The sequence below is a fragment of the Melozone crissalis genome, unplaced genomic scaffold, assembly GCF_028551555.1.
Source record: "Melozone crissalis strain CALT ecotype California unplaced genomic scaffold, PUWL_Pcris_2 ptg000004l_1, whole genome shotgun sequence".
In the NCBI taxonomy this organism is placed as follows: domain Eukaryota; kingdom Metazoa; phylum Chordata; class Aves; order Passeriformes; family Passerellidae; genus Melozone; species Melozone crissalis.
Genome location: NW_026535782.1, coordinates 4291161 through 4308918, shown reverse-complemented (window position 1 = coordinate 4308918; position 17758 = coordinate 4291161). Strand labels below are relative to the sequence as shown.

General features: G+C 39.5%; 1 protein-coding gene across 12 annotated transcripts in view; it reads right to left on the bottom strand.

The window, feature by feature from the left end:
* The window catches only part of MAGI2 (membrane associated guanylate kinase, WW and PDZ domain containing 2), a 702246-nt gene that overhangs the window by 50467 nt on the left and 634021 nt on the right, over positions 1-17758 (bottom strand). For 8 of the 12 annotated variants that reach the window (XM_054273695.1, XM_054273675.1, XM_054273666.1 and 5 more), the window contains 3 exons: positions 15735-15927; positions 14681-14767; positions 12472-12720 (listed from right to left, as the gene is read on the bottom strand). In XM_054273695.1, coding sequence (XP_054129670.1) covers positions 12472-12720; positions 14681-14767; positions 15735-15927 — 529 coding nt within the window. The remainder of the gene's footprint in view (positions 1-12471; positions 12721-14680; positions 14768-15734; positions 15928-17758) is intronic. The other 4 variants (XM_054273685.1, XM_054273706.1, XM_054273633.1 and 1 more) reach the window with 1 other exon arrangement.

Genomic DNA, 17758 nt, shown 5'->3' with positions numbered 1-17758 from the left:
TTTATATACAAAAAATTGTTACTGAAAATGCCCGGGGTACATGGAATTGTTCTCCTCCATCCAAATGTGTTTATGAATAAGTAGAAATAATACTGAAGATTTATTGACATGTGCAGCTCTCTAATTAGGTATTAATAATAAATGAATAGAATTGAATTGACAGCTAGCTATGAGTACATAGACATGTACTACATCTAAAGATCTCAGCCCTCTTAAAACACTACAGAATAAAACTTCTCCTTTTGCTCTCCTCTGTGGTTCTTCACATTTCTGTTTACTCCATCCATGCTCTTGTTTTGTCTCTTCTCTCAATTTTCATTAAATTTTCCAAATATTGTTCTTGATTTTTTGACCAGTGTTTCTACTCTATTATTTTCTGTTTTTAACTAAATGCATATACTACAGCTGAGTATTTTCTCTAGGCTCCCCAAAGAGCATGCTATTTTTCTTTCTCCCAAGTACTCATAAATATGCTTATCACAATTAAATGACTATATAGTCTATTAATATCCTAATGGTGTCTGATTATTCCTCTGTAGTCCCACACTTCAGTCCTGGAAAACAGCACAAAGCAGCTCAGCCTCACTATCCACCTTTAAATTGGTGTTAAAACCAGTGCGCTTCTTTTTTCAAAAATAATATAACCTTAACATATAATTATCTACAGAGAACTTGGAAAAATGAAACAAAAGATGGTTCAAACACATTTTTTGGAAATATCTAGGTTATCAATGCTCATATAAACCAAAGCTCTAACAGGAGATGTGTTCAGAATACATTGCTGCAGAAGAAATTTCTCAGCACCTTGATAAACATTTACTGATGGTGACTAACACAGACTGCACATCTGATATAAGGTCACGAAAGACATACCTCGAAATGACTTTTGTTTCTAGTATGGATGTAAATGTTGTTTACAGTGCTAAAAATTAATTTTTGGAACATTGAAAATATTGAGTACTCTGAAGTGCAAGCCACAATCAAGGTGCATTCTTCTTTACCACTATGGTTCAGGCATGAATATAAATTAAAACACAACTTTACTAACGCAGACACAGCAAATGGACTTCAGAAATGCATTGTTGCTTAGGAAATAAGCACTGAATTTATGCTACAATGTCTAAACATTTCTATGTTTTAAAATATATTAAATATGTATAGCTACACTTTCTACAAAAAATTGTGTTTATTTTGCCCTTAATGAAGATATATAACTGCCATACATACATATCAGTGAGCAAATAAATAAAAAAGTAACTTGACTCCTAAGCAGTTTATGTTTACAAAGCGCTTTTTTCAACAAACCTATTCTTAAAGCATCAGCAAGAATCATTTAAACTAAAACTAAAATCTGCCTGTTTCTGGCAAATGCAATAAAAGATCTGTCTGAAATTGTCATGTCTTGACTGTATATCAGTGGAGATCTAAAAATGAGACTGTCTTATGTAAAAAAGTAAGAATTTTGGTAGTAAGAACGAAGGGCAAATATGGTAGAGATGCCACAACTAAAGTTTCCATGCTTGCCATTTCCATACCTAAAGATGTTTTTGCTAGCCTAAGTAGAGACGTAATTTCACTAGTAAGGGGTGTGGGAGGGTGGGGGGTGGGAAGTCCAATTAATTTGGCAGAAAAATTTTTTGTTGGACTTCTTGTACCTGCCAAGTGAATAGAGCAGATGTCTGCATGTTTGAGATGTCTGCTGAAACTGAAGCTGGAGGTGGGAGAGCCACGAGATCCAGCTCAGATCCAAATCCTGAGACAAAGGAAGGGAGGCAGAAAGAGGAGGAACTTGGTGTTCTTTTCTTCTTCCCTTTAAGCCTAAAGGTCCTCACCTTCCTGATAAAGGTACCTACTCTAAATGTTTTGGTATCCCTGAACTCCATTCATTCTGTTGTGTTATGAAAGGATCAACAGTAGGTGACCATCAGATGAAAACTTGTGTCTGTCAAGGTACCTTTTCTACTCCACTTTGCTATTTGGGGATTTGATGTTCCTCTTCTCAGGCTGTATTGGTGCCATATGTTGCCATTTGATCTTGCTGCAAAGTAGGGGGTGGGAAAATTTTGCAGAAGGAATCTGAATCTCTGTTGGATTCAAGGTTACACTGCTATGCTCTATAGGGTTTTATGGGCAGATCTGGGGACTTACTAAAGGAGCTCATGGCCATGCAGCAGAATCTGGTCCATGCACATTTCTAGATAATATGAGGAGACATTTATCTCCTGGCTCCTTCCCTCTCAGGATAATATTATCCTGAGGATTTTCTGTTCTTTGCTTCTCTTCCCAGTGGGACTCTGCCTGAGTTCCCTCCTAAGCCAGAAAATCCTGGCTGCCATGGTCCCAAATGCTTCCTTGGGAGGAGAGGATTTTAGGGCTTTTTCTTTACAAGCATGAATTCTTCTAAGGGACGCAGATTATCTGATGTGTAGGTTGTTCACAAAAACCCCCATGTTAAAATATGTTAGAAAACTTCCAGTTTTTAGAGAGAGCCTTTGGTAGTGAAATACTTACTTCAAAGGGATAAGAAGGAACAACTCTCATAGGGGATTAATGAGGTAAAAACTAAGGAGCAAAGGTGGAAATGAACTGTGAATTTCCATAATGGAGAATTTTTATTGTTCAGAATGGTCACATCTAAAACAAGTGGGGAAGAGCTGTAAACTGTCAGTAGGAAGTGGGTTGAAAGAAGTGGCAGACGGGATCTCATGAAAAGAAATGCAAGATGATGCAAGTAAGGAAAAAATAACCCTGCCTAAGATTAAGCAGATATGAGCCCTAAATTAATTATTATCATTCAAGAGACCTTGAAATGTGTGCCTACTTGTCTAAAAACATAAACTCATTAAAACAGTCAATATGACACTAAGAGTTCTAAAAGAGTAACAAGTGAAACAAACTATTGCTATTTAATGCTGTGCACCTAAAGTCTTGGTATTGCTAATTGCTTCAGTACCCTCATCTCAGAAAGCATAGCAATGAAGTCACAAAGATTCAGAGAAGGGGAGCACGGAAGTCAGAAGCAGAAAAGAAGCCTGTGCTCAAAGGAATTGTCCATGAACTCGCTGTCTACACCTTCCAAAAGAGAATTTGGGGCAACCTTCTGGAGGGGCAGAAAAGGATTAAAAAAGGGATTAGACCAATTTATAGGGGTGTACACACAAATTATTATTTCTGAATAAATCAGAAAACCTTGGCTGTAAAAGCTGACACAATGCCTGGGAAAGGTCTTGTCTGCTGTATGTGCTGTTCTCTCTGCTGCTGGTCGCAGCTGAGGGACAGCAAGGAGCTGTGTGGCTATTGAGTCTCTCCCAGCGTGGCTGGTCTCTTCTTGGAAAGAAACCTCCCATGTCTGGCATTTAATTAGGGTTTTGTTAACATAAAATACCTTTTTTTTTTCTTAAATTGCATCTTCTGGGTCTTATTTTTATCTGAGCAGAGCATTTAATGATGTAACCTTTTAAAGAAAGTCCCAAATTGCCTGACTAGTGGTAAATGTTTCCTACTGCCCTTAAAAATTTTTACTGAACATTTCATCCCTCTTTTAACAATTCACCACAAGCTGTTCTCCAAACATATGTATATATCAAAGAGTGGAAGCCTGTGCCTGGATGAGACTTTGCACAGAATCTGATCCACTTATTTCAAAACACTGAGTTACCTGAGCAGCATTTAATATTAGCAGGCTATACAGAAAGACTTGGATTTGTGCCTTTTTTTAAAAAAAAGTCACAAATTTTGCTAAAAGTGAAAGTAGAAAACAAGCTGCCCCTTTGCAGAACAATTGATTTCTAGGTTCTCTTAGACTATACAATGAATGAGACTGCAAGGGAAAAATTACTGCAAACAAGGACTAATACATATTTTTTAACTGTTGAAAATATGGGAAATTTGTAAGAATGAATTTATATGTATACAAACCACACAGCCCTCCAAAATAGATACAGCCTTTTTTTCTAGTACTATCAAGTAATGCAATATGTGATACTCAGGAGTGATATAGTTGGATATCTACCTTAAGATAAAATAAATCCTTCCAAGACAGGGGTATAATCCCAGACCCAAAATAATCTAGCAGAGTAGCAATGTTGCAGAAACCTTATCTAACAAAAGATCTTACAATGCAAAAGATCTCACAATGCAATACAATGTTACTTTTCTGCACTGTATTTTTCACAATTTCATGACTTTGAATCCTGAGTGCACTACAGTTTCTCTGATATTTGAAGTCATTAATCTCACCTCCTAAATCTTGCTCAGATATTTACACCATTACAGCACAAACTGACACAGAGTTGGCCTGTAGCAGCTGAGGCTTTCCCTGAATGTATTTAATCATGCAATGAGCAGCACTTAGCTCATTGAAGAGAAATTAAATTAAAAAAATTAAAGACAAAATGATTTAAAGGAAATCTTTGCATTTAGAAAGTGGATAAGGTCTGCTTTCAGAAACTTACATTTTTCTCTATATTTTTATTTGATAAGAATCACTCACTTTTGTTCTCCATGATTCAAATTAATATCCTTACCACACCTGCATGTCACAGAACAGAGAACAAATTTTGTGTCATTATACCTGAGTGTCCATATGCTTGGGTCAGCTGCACACCAACCCAGAGCAGTTGCTGAGTACAGACACTGCTCCTAACACCATATATCACAGAAACACAGAAAGGTGTTTGCAGGGACCTCTGGAGATCACATAGTTTAACCTCCTGCTAAAGGAGGTTCAGTCACAGCAAGTTGCACAGAATTTTGTGACAAGGGTTTTGAATATCTCCAGAAAAGGAAATTTCACCACCTTTCAGGGGCCTGGTCCAGTGCACAGTCATCCTCAGAGGAAAGAAGATTTTCAGAATGAACTTTTTGTGTTTTTTCCAAATGCCCATTGTTTGGCTCTACTCTCTTGACACCCACCCTCAAGATATTTGTATGCAATGGTATGAGCCCCTGTCAGCCACCTCTTCTCAAGGTGGAACAGGCCCAGCTCTCTCAGCCTTTCCTCTCAGAGAGATGTTCCTGTTCCCTAATCACCCCCTTAGTGTGGCAATCCCATATCCCCTACAGTCTCTCTACAAAGCTGTCCCAGGATTTTCCTGGGGAGCTGTGAGAAAGCTCAGAGAAAAGAATGAGGAAACAATTCTTATCTCCACTTGCTGCGCCTGTTGTTGTGCACATGTGGAATGTGTTATGGAGATTTGTTTACCAAAGGGTGATTTCTTAAGTGGCCACTGGTGATGGTGTTTGGATTGATTGACTAATGAGGTCAAAGCTGTATGGGACTGTCTGTGAGGGTTAAGAGCTTCTTAATTAGTGTAGTATAATATAGGATAGAGAATAAAAAAATTGATCAGCCTTCTGCAGTCATGGAGTCAATGCTAATTATTCCCCTGTTGGGTCCACCCTACTACCACACCTTAGCACTTCACTGGGCCCTCCCCAGTCGTTTCATGACTTTCATGACTGAGGAGCCCAGAACTGGACACAGCACCCCAGATGTGGCCTCACCAGGGTTGGGTAGAGGGACAGGACCACCTCCCTCTGCCTGCTGGCAATGCTCTTCCTGCTGCTCCCCAGGACACCACTGTGCTTTTTGGCCACAAGGACACAGTGCCAGCTCATGGACACTTGCTGTCCAGCAGGATCCCCACGTCCATCTCCCCAGAGCTGCTTTCCACAAGTCAGCCCCAGCCTCTGCTGGTGCCTGGGTTTATTCCTTCCTTAATGCAGGACCTTGCACTTGTCTGTTTGAACTTCATTAAATTCCTGTCCCCACAACTCTGCAGACTGCCCAGGTCTGGCCAGCAGAGCTTTAGGTGGATCAGCCTCTCCTCCCAGTTTTGTAACATCAGCTAACTTGCTGTGGGTACACCCTGTCCTTTCACCCAGACCATTGATGAATAAGTTCAACAAGACTGATATATCTACCAGCCTCTTGCTTTTTGAATACGAAAATAATTTCTCCTCATTTGAAAGACCCACAAGCTAAAAAGAGTGGATTCTAAGAAAACATTACCATATATAAAGCTTTTCTGATTTACACCAGTAATTTTTTTACATCTATTCAGTCCTTCTAGACACAACTGTTGAAACTCTGTTTTTTAGACAGCAACTCTCCAGTTTTTCCCCTCTATATAGTAGCTAAATGTCAAAAAGTATCAGTTAAGGGAAAAAAAAAATCAAACCTCTATCTATTAAAACCCTCTGGCAGATAAATTCTTGCAATGTTTTCTAGTGTTACCAGATATAGACAGTAGGCCAAGCAAATGAGCCTTCCTGAGCCAGCTGTCCTTTTCAATGTTACACAGTGATCAAATGAATATTTATTATATTCTCAATTCTCTAAACATGCAAAGGTTTTCATTCAACTGGCAGGCTCCAGCATATCAGATTTTAATTGGAAGAATATATTAAATATAAACACCTGTAATTTCATTGCTATAGAAAAATCTAAATTTCTGAAAACATGAGTATGGTGGACTTTCCATCAGGGCTAAAACATATTTTCCTGATATGGGTAGGAGATTTTATGTGACACTTATTTGGAAAATAGAAATAGTATGCATTCTGCATACTTGCATGAGAAAATAATCCCTTTTCTTTATATGATTAATGAATGTATGAATGGAAACATCCCATTTTGTGCTGACATGGAGCATATTTGCTTGCCTAAGAAAGCTAAGTGGTAAGGAGTGCACATACCTTAGAAAGATGAAGATCTAAGAACAAATAATGGAACTTACAGACTTTTATAGACTTTAATTAATGCTTCTAATGGCAGTAAAGTGGGCCCTGTGGAATTCCTAGAAAAACCTTGGTTGTCTTGATGGATTTTGCTAAGAAAACTCACAGTGTTTGTTCTTTGAAAACACATGAGCAGCACCTGTAGGTCCAAATGATGTATTCAGAAATACACTGGAGGACAGAAATAATCTAGAAAGGGGAATAATGCAGTTAAGATCCAAAAAATATCAAATAGACAATTAAATATTTCATGCCTGCAAACTGCAGCAATGTATTTTGATGATATTAAAAACCTCTTTGACCTCTTAAGGTTATTTCAGTATGATAATTGCTTATGTTGATTTGAGAAACTAAATCACATATAAAATTTTCTTTCACTGCAAGTTTTATTGTCTCTTAAACATACTTAGAAAGTGTGCTTTTGTAGCTGAGGAGGCAGAACAGCTCAAACCTGAGTATCACAGCTGCATAGAAATGAGAATCCAGATTCCTTGCCCACAAACTGCAAATATCTTCCATGGGGGATGCACACTGTGGGTGGGTTTTCACTGCTATGCTCCAAAAATGTCCTAGGTGGGATAGACAGACATCCTAATTTCCAAAGCTCTGTATCCTTCAGAATTTGAGGATTGGTCAAATAAAACTATGTCCCTAACCACCATCTTACCCAGGCAAAGCAGAGGTGAAATTGCTGCACAAACACAGATCACACAGCTATCACTGATCAATAAACTGGTTTTTATCTCTAAACTGTAAGAAATCTAAAGAAACTCTGAGCTGAATGGGACTTGCTCAGAATGCTGTTTTCTGCAGTCAGCAGAGGCTTAGCTTGGATTTATGTTTTGTTAGTTAAGACTGCATGTTTTGAGAAATGAAAGAAACTTCTTTCATTAGACTCTGTTTTATCCTGTTTTCAAAATCCAGCAGGCACTGGCACATGCAGTGTAGGGGCAAATTAAATCTACAACTCCTCTTTTGCAAAACAGTGGGAAGATCATAACAAGTATGCACAGTCTTTAATTTTTTGAAATTTTTTTATTGATTAGGCCTGTATTTTCAGTTTGTTTACACTTTATAACTGTGCTAATTGACAGTACCTGCTACAGTGAAATTCCTGGAAATATTGCCAATTTTCCAACTTCATTGGAAGTTGCAATTTAACAAGGTCTGTTTACCACACGTGGTTTCTCTCTAAAAAAATTATGATGTAAAGAGATTTACAGGGGATCACAAGTACTTATTCTAGATGAAGCTGCATCCCAAACACAAAATGTAACATTAACAGGAAGATATGAAGAAGGCAGGAAAAAATTAACTCCATAAAATTCTGGGACATAAATCTCATTCTGGTCACCTCCAGAAGTCTGCAAATGCTTTTCCATAGGCTGCAGATAGTGAAATTATCTTGATATCCTAAAAAAGCTTCCCTAAATTTACTGCAAAGTGTGGATTAATTACTTAAATTTAAGTATTTTAGATATAATTTCTCATGTGTGGAGAAGGGATGAGAGCCACATTCCCCTTTAATGTTGGAACAGGATCTGGGGGAAGGCACAATAGTATATTTTAGAGGCAGTGGAAGTTAATCCTTTCGTTAGAAATAGGTCAGGAGCCTGGACAGGTGTATTTTCTTTCCTTAATCTCTTAGCGCTCCAAGATCCTCTGTGTGCTGCACTAGGCAAAATGACTTGCTCCTGGATATACCACTCAAGCACAGCTCCTTATTTATCCACTTTATCTCTTTTTACTGATAGTTTTGAAGCATGGCTGACCTTTCCTATGCCCCTGCTTTGCCCTGTAAAATCTCTTCATTCAATCCTTGTCATTCTTTTTCAACTCCTGATCTCCCCACATCAGAACTGTAGTTCAGTGCAAGATAATCCCCTGTGCTGGATTAGAGAACATCCCAAGCAATGCTTTGACAAATGGGAAACAAAATTTCTACCATTATAGACACAGGAAAATAAGTGTGCCCCAAGAATTGGATGTGTAAGCAAGTACCAGTAAGGAAAAACGACATTCATCTCTTAAGGCTGGCTCCAAAATACTTAATGTTAATTTATAAAACTGACAGCTATTTCAGTGCTGCCCATCACAAAATGTGAAAAATTAGTGTGTTTCCTAATTATGGCTGTAGTCTGTCCTCACTCTGTGTCTATCAATAGTAAAAAAGCAGCATTTAGTATTTTGAATATTTCTGCACAGCAAAGGCAGGCCCATAAACCAAGTGTAACAACAAACCCCTTGCAAACCATATCAAGAGAAAAGCTGACCAGGACCCTAAACCTCTCGGAAAAAGAATTCCATCTGTAGTTCTGGGAGCTGCTGAGCCTGTCATGGCTCATTCTCAGGTCAAAGGAGCATGAAGCACTCCTAAGAGGAGGCTGTGAGGGAGCAGTGCAGCCCACACCCCACCACAGGGTGGAAAAGGGATTTGAGACTCAGCAGGAGCACTGCGACTTCATGGGATGGTCCTGCAGACAGAGCAAACTCTCCTGGCAAACAGGACAGCTTTGTGCAACCCCTCCAGCTTCAGCCCAAATGCAGAGCAGCAAACCAATGACCCTGCAGCTCTGTAGCCAGGAGCAGCCTTGCTGGAATGATGCTTCAATTTCAGCAGGGCTTGAAGCACCTGGTGACACAAAGTGCTTGTTCTGTACCCCACAAGAGCTCTTGTAATCTGTTGGACTGTAAAACACAGTTTGTAAGTCTGATTTCAACAACAAGGAAAATACTGTCAGTGCATAATTAATTGCCTTCCTGAGTAATAGTGGTGATGATACCTATTCTTCCAACACCTCAAGTCGTTTGCTTTTGCGAGAAAGTAGAGGAGGGAATAGAGTTATTGAAATAAACATTCTTATATCAAAGGAACCCTTCCTCACTTTGCCCTGAGGATGCTCCCAGTGAGACAACTTCCTGGGTGCTGCTCCTCCTAACACTGGCACTACATGATGCTCCCTTTTTTCACCTATTTTGCCCATTTTGAAGTTTTCAGAATTGCTTTGCAATTACAACATTAACATTACTCTGTGCATGCATGTCTGCATAACATCATTCTGTTCCACATGGGGACACGAACTGGCAACAAGTGCCCTGCCTCTGAAACAAGGGACACTGGAACCAGAGCACAATATTTCACCCAATTAAGATATTGCTGCTATCAGAAGGAGTACCTAGCATGGTGCCATGCAGGTCCACATTTTGATAGTGATGTATCATATATTTTGGATATTCCTATATCCATTTGATATTTTCCTACTGTTGTATGCTTTCTACTTCTGATTGTGCATTTCAATAAAAGGATTTTGTGTTATTTCAAAATAGAATGTACCTCAGGAGAGTTTCTCTGCTCTACCAAAGGGCCCAAACTTAGATGCTGTATTCTGAAAGGATGCCAGTGAGTGCTGAGTAAAAGGGTATCATCATTTCCCTCAATCTACTGGCTGCGCTCCTGTTAACAAAGCTTAAATGACTTCACCCAAGTAAATATTAAGTAGAGAGAATAACCTCTCTTACTCTAGAAAGAGTCAATAATTTTTAGATTGTTTTCATTACTGATGACAGATGATGGAATTTTCAAGATATTTTTCCTACTACAGTTTTGTAACAGAATTTATATAGGAAGGGTATTTTCTTCTCTTTTCTGTCACTGTCTACAGCAAATGTAATTTTTTGTTCACTGTTCTTGTAAACTTAGGATTTGGTACTTTTGGGGATCACTGAAATTCCATGCAGTTATTATTTGATTAAATTCTCTTGTCACTTCCACAGCAGGCTGTCATTTCCCTTTACTATTGGAGGTGTTCAACTGAGCATCAAAAATCACTCCTTACACAGTTGCTTGTGGAGAAAGAAAAGTACTGAAAGAAGAAGTTGCAGGGCAGGAGGCAAAGCAGGATTTTGAACCTGGGTCTGTAGTCTTCAAGAGACTATTCCAGTCACAGAATTTTTGGTTTTCTCTTTCTCTCCCCTTTCCCTCGCCATCTGCCCCAACCAGAAATTCTCTCAATAAAATAATTTTCATGAAAAAAATCATGACTGACTTAACTGATTAACATATATGTACCACAATTGATTATTTTTTTCTTTTCTGATCTTCTGCAAAAGAACTTCCAGTTCTTTGGCTATTATATTTAGTAATGTGAAAACTCAGAGTCTCAAGAGGCTAATTAGCTATGGTTTTGTTACAATATTAATTCCAGCAGTCATGGAGTTTTAAAATTCAGCTGAGGTAGCATGAAAAGCAACTTTTTTAATAACTGCATGATCATGAAATACTGCAAAAAAGTTTTCTGAGGTAACTTGCTATTGTGAGATAAGGTTTCCCTAGTATTCTCTTGGCTGCTTTTCAGGTATGAATTTAGAAGAATGGTGTTTGGCCCTGAAGTTGAAATTGTGATTTTATTTTGTCAGGAACCAGTTTCAGGCAAAAACTCAGTTCCTTCAAAACATATTTTAGTGTAGAGGAAGCATTGTACTAGGCTTCAACTTGAAAAATGATAAATCTCCCTTCTTTTGTTTTTTTCAGTTGTGGTTAGCATTATTTGGTGGGGCATGTGGATGTCTCTCAACATAAAGCCTTCTTTGCTTCCTTCTTCCAGAGGGCTCAGCTCTCAGGGTCAAATGTCATTGGAAACACCCAAAGGTGCCCCTGTGCCTGCAGCTGCCACTACCTGGGTTTGAGTCCTCTGTAGGTCCCATGTCACTCCTGTCTGATCTCTCCCTGGATGTACCCAGGACAGCTCAAGTGGCACCAGATGTCTATATTAAAGCAATAAAATTGACTCACAGAGAAAATCAGTCCTCTGAACAGAAAGTGAGCTGTAATTATTAAGGGCAGATCTTGCCTTTAGAGTACTACAGAGTACAGAGAGTTACACCTATCCCCTGTACTCAGCTGTAATTTTTATGCTGTTTTTACTCCACCCAGTTAAATCAGCCTCTCATCACCTGCACTTAAGAAGTTCTCCCAACTTCTAGTTGCTCCTGCAGTCCCATAATTGGACAGCTCTTGTCACAGGGTTTGCTGTGATCTAAGCTTTTTTTCAACTTGCTGAACTTCATCTTGATTGTAAAAAAAAATCTAATTAAGTTCCATGTAGGAGAATAATTTATTCACATAACCTTACTTGTTACTTGCAGTGTCTCTTTGAGACATAGTAACAGACAAAATCCACTTTGTGAGTGAATCCTCTATTGCTCTGATAGCCAAAGAAGTGTGGGAAGCACAGGGCTCCAGAGGACAGAATAACTTTTGGTTTTGTTGAAGACAAAACAAGCAGTGCCTCTGAATAAACATTGAAAGTATCTTCAGTTTAAGTCTCTGCTGTGATAAATTATTAGCTTTAAATAAATAATAGGTTTAAATAAATAGATAGGTTTAAATAAACTATTGCTGTGGAGTGTTGCCCTGATTTTTTAAGATTTTCTAAGCATTCTTGTAACAAACTTTCTCACACTTTCTGTAAATAACTTATTGTTTTGCATTCCTTCATAGAGGAAGAGAAATCTGATAGACTGTTAGTTTGTCCAGTGTGTGACACTTTCACTGTTACTTTTAGAAAACTGTAAATGTTGGAGTCAGAAAATAAATTTCCCTTTTCTTCACCTTGAAAGCAGCAGTGTGCGCGCTCGTGTTGTTCTGTGTCCTATAGCGGCAATGGGTTTTTTTAAATTTTATTTGGGGCAAACTTGGAGAGCTATGAACTGAAAAGCTGCTTTACTCACTTATGGTAGAGCCAGACTCGGGCCTGTTGAGGGAGCTGATGATGACGAAGCCGAAGCCCTCGTTCTCCTTGCGGTGGATGACCACGTCGCTGCTCTGCAGGCTGTGCGACGCGCAGCCCTCGGGCGGCGTGGCCGTGCTGCTGGACACGGCGTGGTTGCTGTTGGCATAGGTGGTGTAGTCACTTCTTGGAGAGCTGTGGTGCGTAGACACCGAGCCTGGGCTTCTGCCATTCTCTGGGCAGGGTTCTCCTGCAACATAAATCACACCAGTGTCACAGCCTGACTCGCTCGGTGGCTCTGTGACTTGCAGTACATTTACTGATGCAACGTGAGTACAGCTGACTGTCTATAGAGCAGACTACCCCAAGTGTTAAACTAGGAGCTGTAATAGATGCAGAGAGACAGGAATCTACACAATTATGCAGAGCATTCAAGGGCAATCAGATAAAGCAAGCATGAACACTGACTGCTACACTAGCTACAAGAGAGGAAAGTATGAAACAGTGTCTATCTGGACTGCAAAACCATCACCAGGCGCTATTCCCTTGTCCGCTGGTAGATCTGTCATCAAGAGGAAAATGTGACTGTCTAATCCAATAAAAAATTATTTGTGTTTGGATTACAAGAATTTAAGCAGGGAGCTAACAGAGTAATTAGGATTAGCTGCATAATGTTCTTCTTATGAGTTGATTAGCTTGTTCAAAAAATGTTCAAAGAGCAGAGCTGTTATACAATGCAAAATCATCACAAGTAGTTTTTCTGTGGGTGTCATGGCAGAAGCAGAGGTCATTTAAAGGTTTGGAGATGCTCTTGTTTGGCAAGTTCAAAAGGGCAGAAGTGAAAATGGAGTCCATGTACACTTTAGTATTGCTTTACAGTAACAAGAACACGAAACAAGTTAAAGCTTGTGGGATTACATATTTTTTAGTGTGAGCATTTTGGCAATTGAAAACAGTAAATTTACACTTCCAGATGGAAACAAAAAGATTTATATTCTTTGTAGATCTAAATTGTTTACATAAATCAGCACTTATTGACAGTTTTAATACAGAAATTTCAGATAATTGTAAGTATTATGTTTTCTGTTTGGAACAACAAGAGTGGCAGAGTAATTTTACTGAACATGTGAGGAGCTCCCACATATACACATACATCCTAGGTAGAGAGTTTACAAATTAGATTTTCAGTGTGTGTATATATTAATAAAATAAACAGCATCCAAGGACAAGCTGTTGGTTTCTCAGTCAGGTGTGTCCTTTAGTAGTCCTTCTGCAACTATGAAATAAAGTAATTAGAGAGTACAAAGAGGAAGGAAAACAAACAATTATTATACTCCTGAAAATCTCTACGAGTTATTGAACCAAATCTGCAACTAAATGCCATAGTCAGTGACAAGAGAGTTTTCATTTTCTGGCTGTCGTGTTTCAGAAAGGTGAATATTGTTTATGTCATTATGGCTGCAACAGAAAGGAAATTCTCTTGTCCTGTAGAATGACCAAGAGCTGGCCTGGCCATGAAAGAATGCAATTGAATGTCATTAAATATAGGAAAAGAATAAAAAAGGAGGAAAAGCTTAAATGGCTATTTGACTGTCAACTGTACAATAGATACTCATCACAAAAATTACATTTTGCTCCTGCCTGTGAAAAAATGGCATTTCAATCCAAAAATCACATTTTCCTAATCAAATTGTTTTCCAGATCTTGTGAATTGTGATTTCCTGTTCCAGATCTGGGTAAGTATATGTACAAAATGGTAATTCCAGGTGACGGCTAAGATACGTGTATCAGCTACAGACAGGTAAGGAAAACCCCAGATCCCTCTGTTGTATACATTCATGCTCGTGAGAAATTCCCATGAAATCAATTGCCCTGATGTATTAGCATAGCTTTTTTCAGTCACACCCAACACCAGTTGTTTTAAATTCTTCCACAGAGCTTATGTTGTAACACACCACATTAAAACCCTGTTCAGCTCCCGAAATGCTCAAACATTAATGTGCTACACGCCACGCTCCCTGGTGTGGCACTCTCAAGGCCCAAGAATAACTTCAGGTGTTTTACCAGCTTGCTTACTGCCTGCACCAGGATCTCAGAGTGGCTGGTAGAGTCTTTAATATTTAAGGAGCAGCAGGGAAGGCCGGCAGCGCTCCGTGCCAGCCCTGCCCGCGGTGCGTGCGGCGCTGGCGGCGAGGGCTCGGCGTCATTACCTTGGTTATTGGCCATTTTCCTCGCGCTGGGGGAGCTGCGAGGGGGCGTCGCACCAGGCGCGGGGGCCCCTTTCTGGCTGGAGGAGTCTGGAGTCAGTAACAGAAGAAAGTCAGTCCTGCAGGAGCACGGCTGGCAGGGAGCTGCGGTGCCGCAGTGGGAGGGGGACTGCGAAGACGAAGGTGAGTGGGAGGGCGGCTGTTTTGGCACAGGAGCGAAGGGGAACGGCGCAGGCAGTGACAGTGGATCTGGGGCACGGGCAGGCGGAAGACAGGACAGGCTGGGAATGTGGTTTTGCTCATTTCTGGTACCTCAGGCAGGTGTACTCACCAAAAATGTTTTAAAAGTTCTTAAATAGACTTCTTTCCTCAAGTAAGTAATGGTTGTAATGGAAGGTCATCAAATTATCCCATTAAAGCTTTAATAGATGCTGCCACATGCATTTTTCAAGGTTCTGATGTTTTTCGGCAATTGAGACTGAGTTAGTTTAAACATCTAATTTACTACAAATACTTCATAGTGGTTTAGGTTCATTTTCTGAATATGTCTGCTTGACAGAAGAATCCAGCCCTTGTGCCCTACAGAAGATTTTCAGCCAGCTTGCATTGCAGTTCAGTGGGAAATTCCAGATGACATCAGTGAGACCAGAAATGGGCTTTTAACACATATAAGAGTGAAATGAGTTCCTGCCCTAAAACAGTTAACAGTCTTTGAGCCTTTCTCTTATTGACACAGTCAGCTCAAATGGCTTTAACTTAGATGAATGTTTAGTCCCAAAAGTGGACAAAAGGAGACAGCACAGACCAAGACAGCATGGAACAATCCCAGAGCACTTATGATCACCACACCAGGGTTGCCAGTATGTTTCCACTTCTGAAGGAAACAACACACAGTTGTTTTTGCCAGAGGAACAAGGGACACATATTTACAATAATTCTTTCCTCAAAATGACATAAACATTCACATTGATTTCCTCTATTATTTTAAAACAGCACCGGTTTGTGGTGCCAGTGTTGGGATCTGTTTTTCCTTTCGCCCTTCCCAGCCTTCACTCACCCGTGGGTAGCACCTTTCTCCTCACAGTAAGGTTCACCTGCCCGTTTCGGGCGGCATTGTGCATCAGATCAATCACGTATCGGTGGGTTTTGCCGGCCACTGGAATCCCATCCACGTACACCAGCTCATCACCAGGGTGGAGACGGCCATCTCGGTCTGCTGAGCCCATGGCAATCACTGCTCCAATGAGAATCTAGGCAAGAAACAAAATCCTGTCATATATTGCACTGAGCCTCCAATTTAGTGAATGAATATTGCAGTGATTTTCTCTTTCTTGTGAAATTAAGCTAGTGGTTTAGCACACATGAAGAGCTCTCTGTGTGTCTGAAAGCTGGGCTGTCCTCTCGTGGGTATGACTGAAGATGCTTTCTCGTCTTTGGTAAGAAGGTAAGGTGTTTCCTGTCACCATCATATTTTCTGAAAAATCCTCTTTACTCAGGATTTCTCTCCTGGGAAGTTGAGAAGCCTCAGAGAAAAAGGAAAACAATATTATCTCATTTGCTTCTCCTGTGTTTTGCTGCTTTGGAATGTGGTTGGAGATTGGTTATTCAACATGTGAATTGTTTTGACTTAATGACCAATCACACTCAGGCTGTGTTGGACTCTTAAGAGAGAGTCACAAGTTTTTAATTATTGTCTTTTAGCCTTCTGTCTGCATCCTTTCTCTATTCTTTAGTATAGTTTTAGTATAGCATTCTTTATATAATATAATATCATAAAATAATAAATTAGCCTTCTAAGAACATAGAGTCAAATTCATCAATTCCTCCTCCATCCAGGGGACCCCAAAAACACAGTTTCCGATCTGCACAGGAGAGATACACCAGGGAATCCTAACCTGAGTTCTGCTTGATATGTTCAAATCAAGATAATCTGCCTCTAAGGAGTGTTGAGTTTCTATAGACTACATTATAACAAAGACTTAAAAAGATTAATTCCATATAAGGGTCTTTTTATTTAAAATTATCAAGTCTGTGTATTTCTTATCAAAGGTTCTTCACTGCTGTGTGATTTAAGCACCTGGAGTCATATACCTGAGGTCAGCAGTGGAAGTGACTCCACTACACAGAGCTGGCTTTGGGGCTTTTTAGGGGAAAAGAAGTACTATGTTAAATGTTATTACTCTTAATGAATGATTGCTCAGGCAGTGCTTGGTTAAAATGGAAAAAGGAGGAAAAAATGTCAGCTTGTTCTGGGCAGATGTGGTTTTCCCAAACTGACTTTTAAATGTAGCTTGTATGGGTCATATAAACTAGTAAAAAATCTGTCCAAAACCTTGTAATGACTTTCTCCACCTTATATGCAGATAATTTCACATAATTTCCTAGAAGAAGATGCATATATTTTCCCTGTGGAATAACTGGTAAAACAGCTGAGATTGATTCAAACAAAACCTGCTCCCTTTGAAAGAATATTAAAGCATTCACAGAGTGTGTTTCAAATTTTTTGCTCTCTTTTTCAGTCTGAGAGTGAGCATAAAATGATGGATATGGCATGCCATGTGACAATCTGCTTTTAATAATAAAAGATAAAAGCTATGAAGCATTGCTTTTCATGATGAATTGCAAAGGCTAGATGTGGTAATCACACTGGTGGGCCTATGCATTTTTGTGGTCTTAGCTGCAGAGTTGCAAGTATCTCAGCGTAGTGTTTAAATGAAATCCCCTGTGGAGCCTGGAGAATTTTCCCCAGTTTTTCACCTCCCTTTGGCTTACTTTTGCTTTCAAAACTTAGCAAAGAGAGAACATGATGCAGCTTTTTCCTGCTTTCTGGCGTTCCTGGGATCCTGTTAAGCAGCACCAGGCTGAGTGGCTAGAGAGGCTGTTTCAGGTTCTCCATCCTGTTCTTCAAATGGTGAAAAAGTAGACCTCAAAGCTTTGGAAAATACTTTGTGCAAAATTCAACCATGAAATATGAATTTATGCTCCTTTACCAGACAGAAGAAAAGCTCTCCAAGGCTACTTTTAGCTAGATATCCACAAAGTATTCTCAAAACATTTGAGAATTAAGCATCTCACATGGGT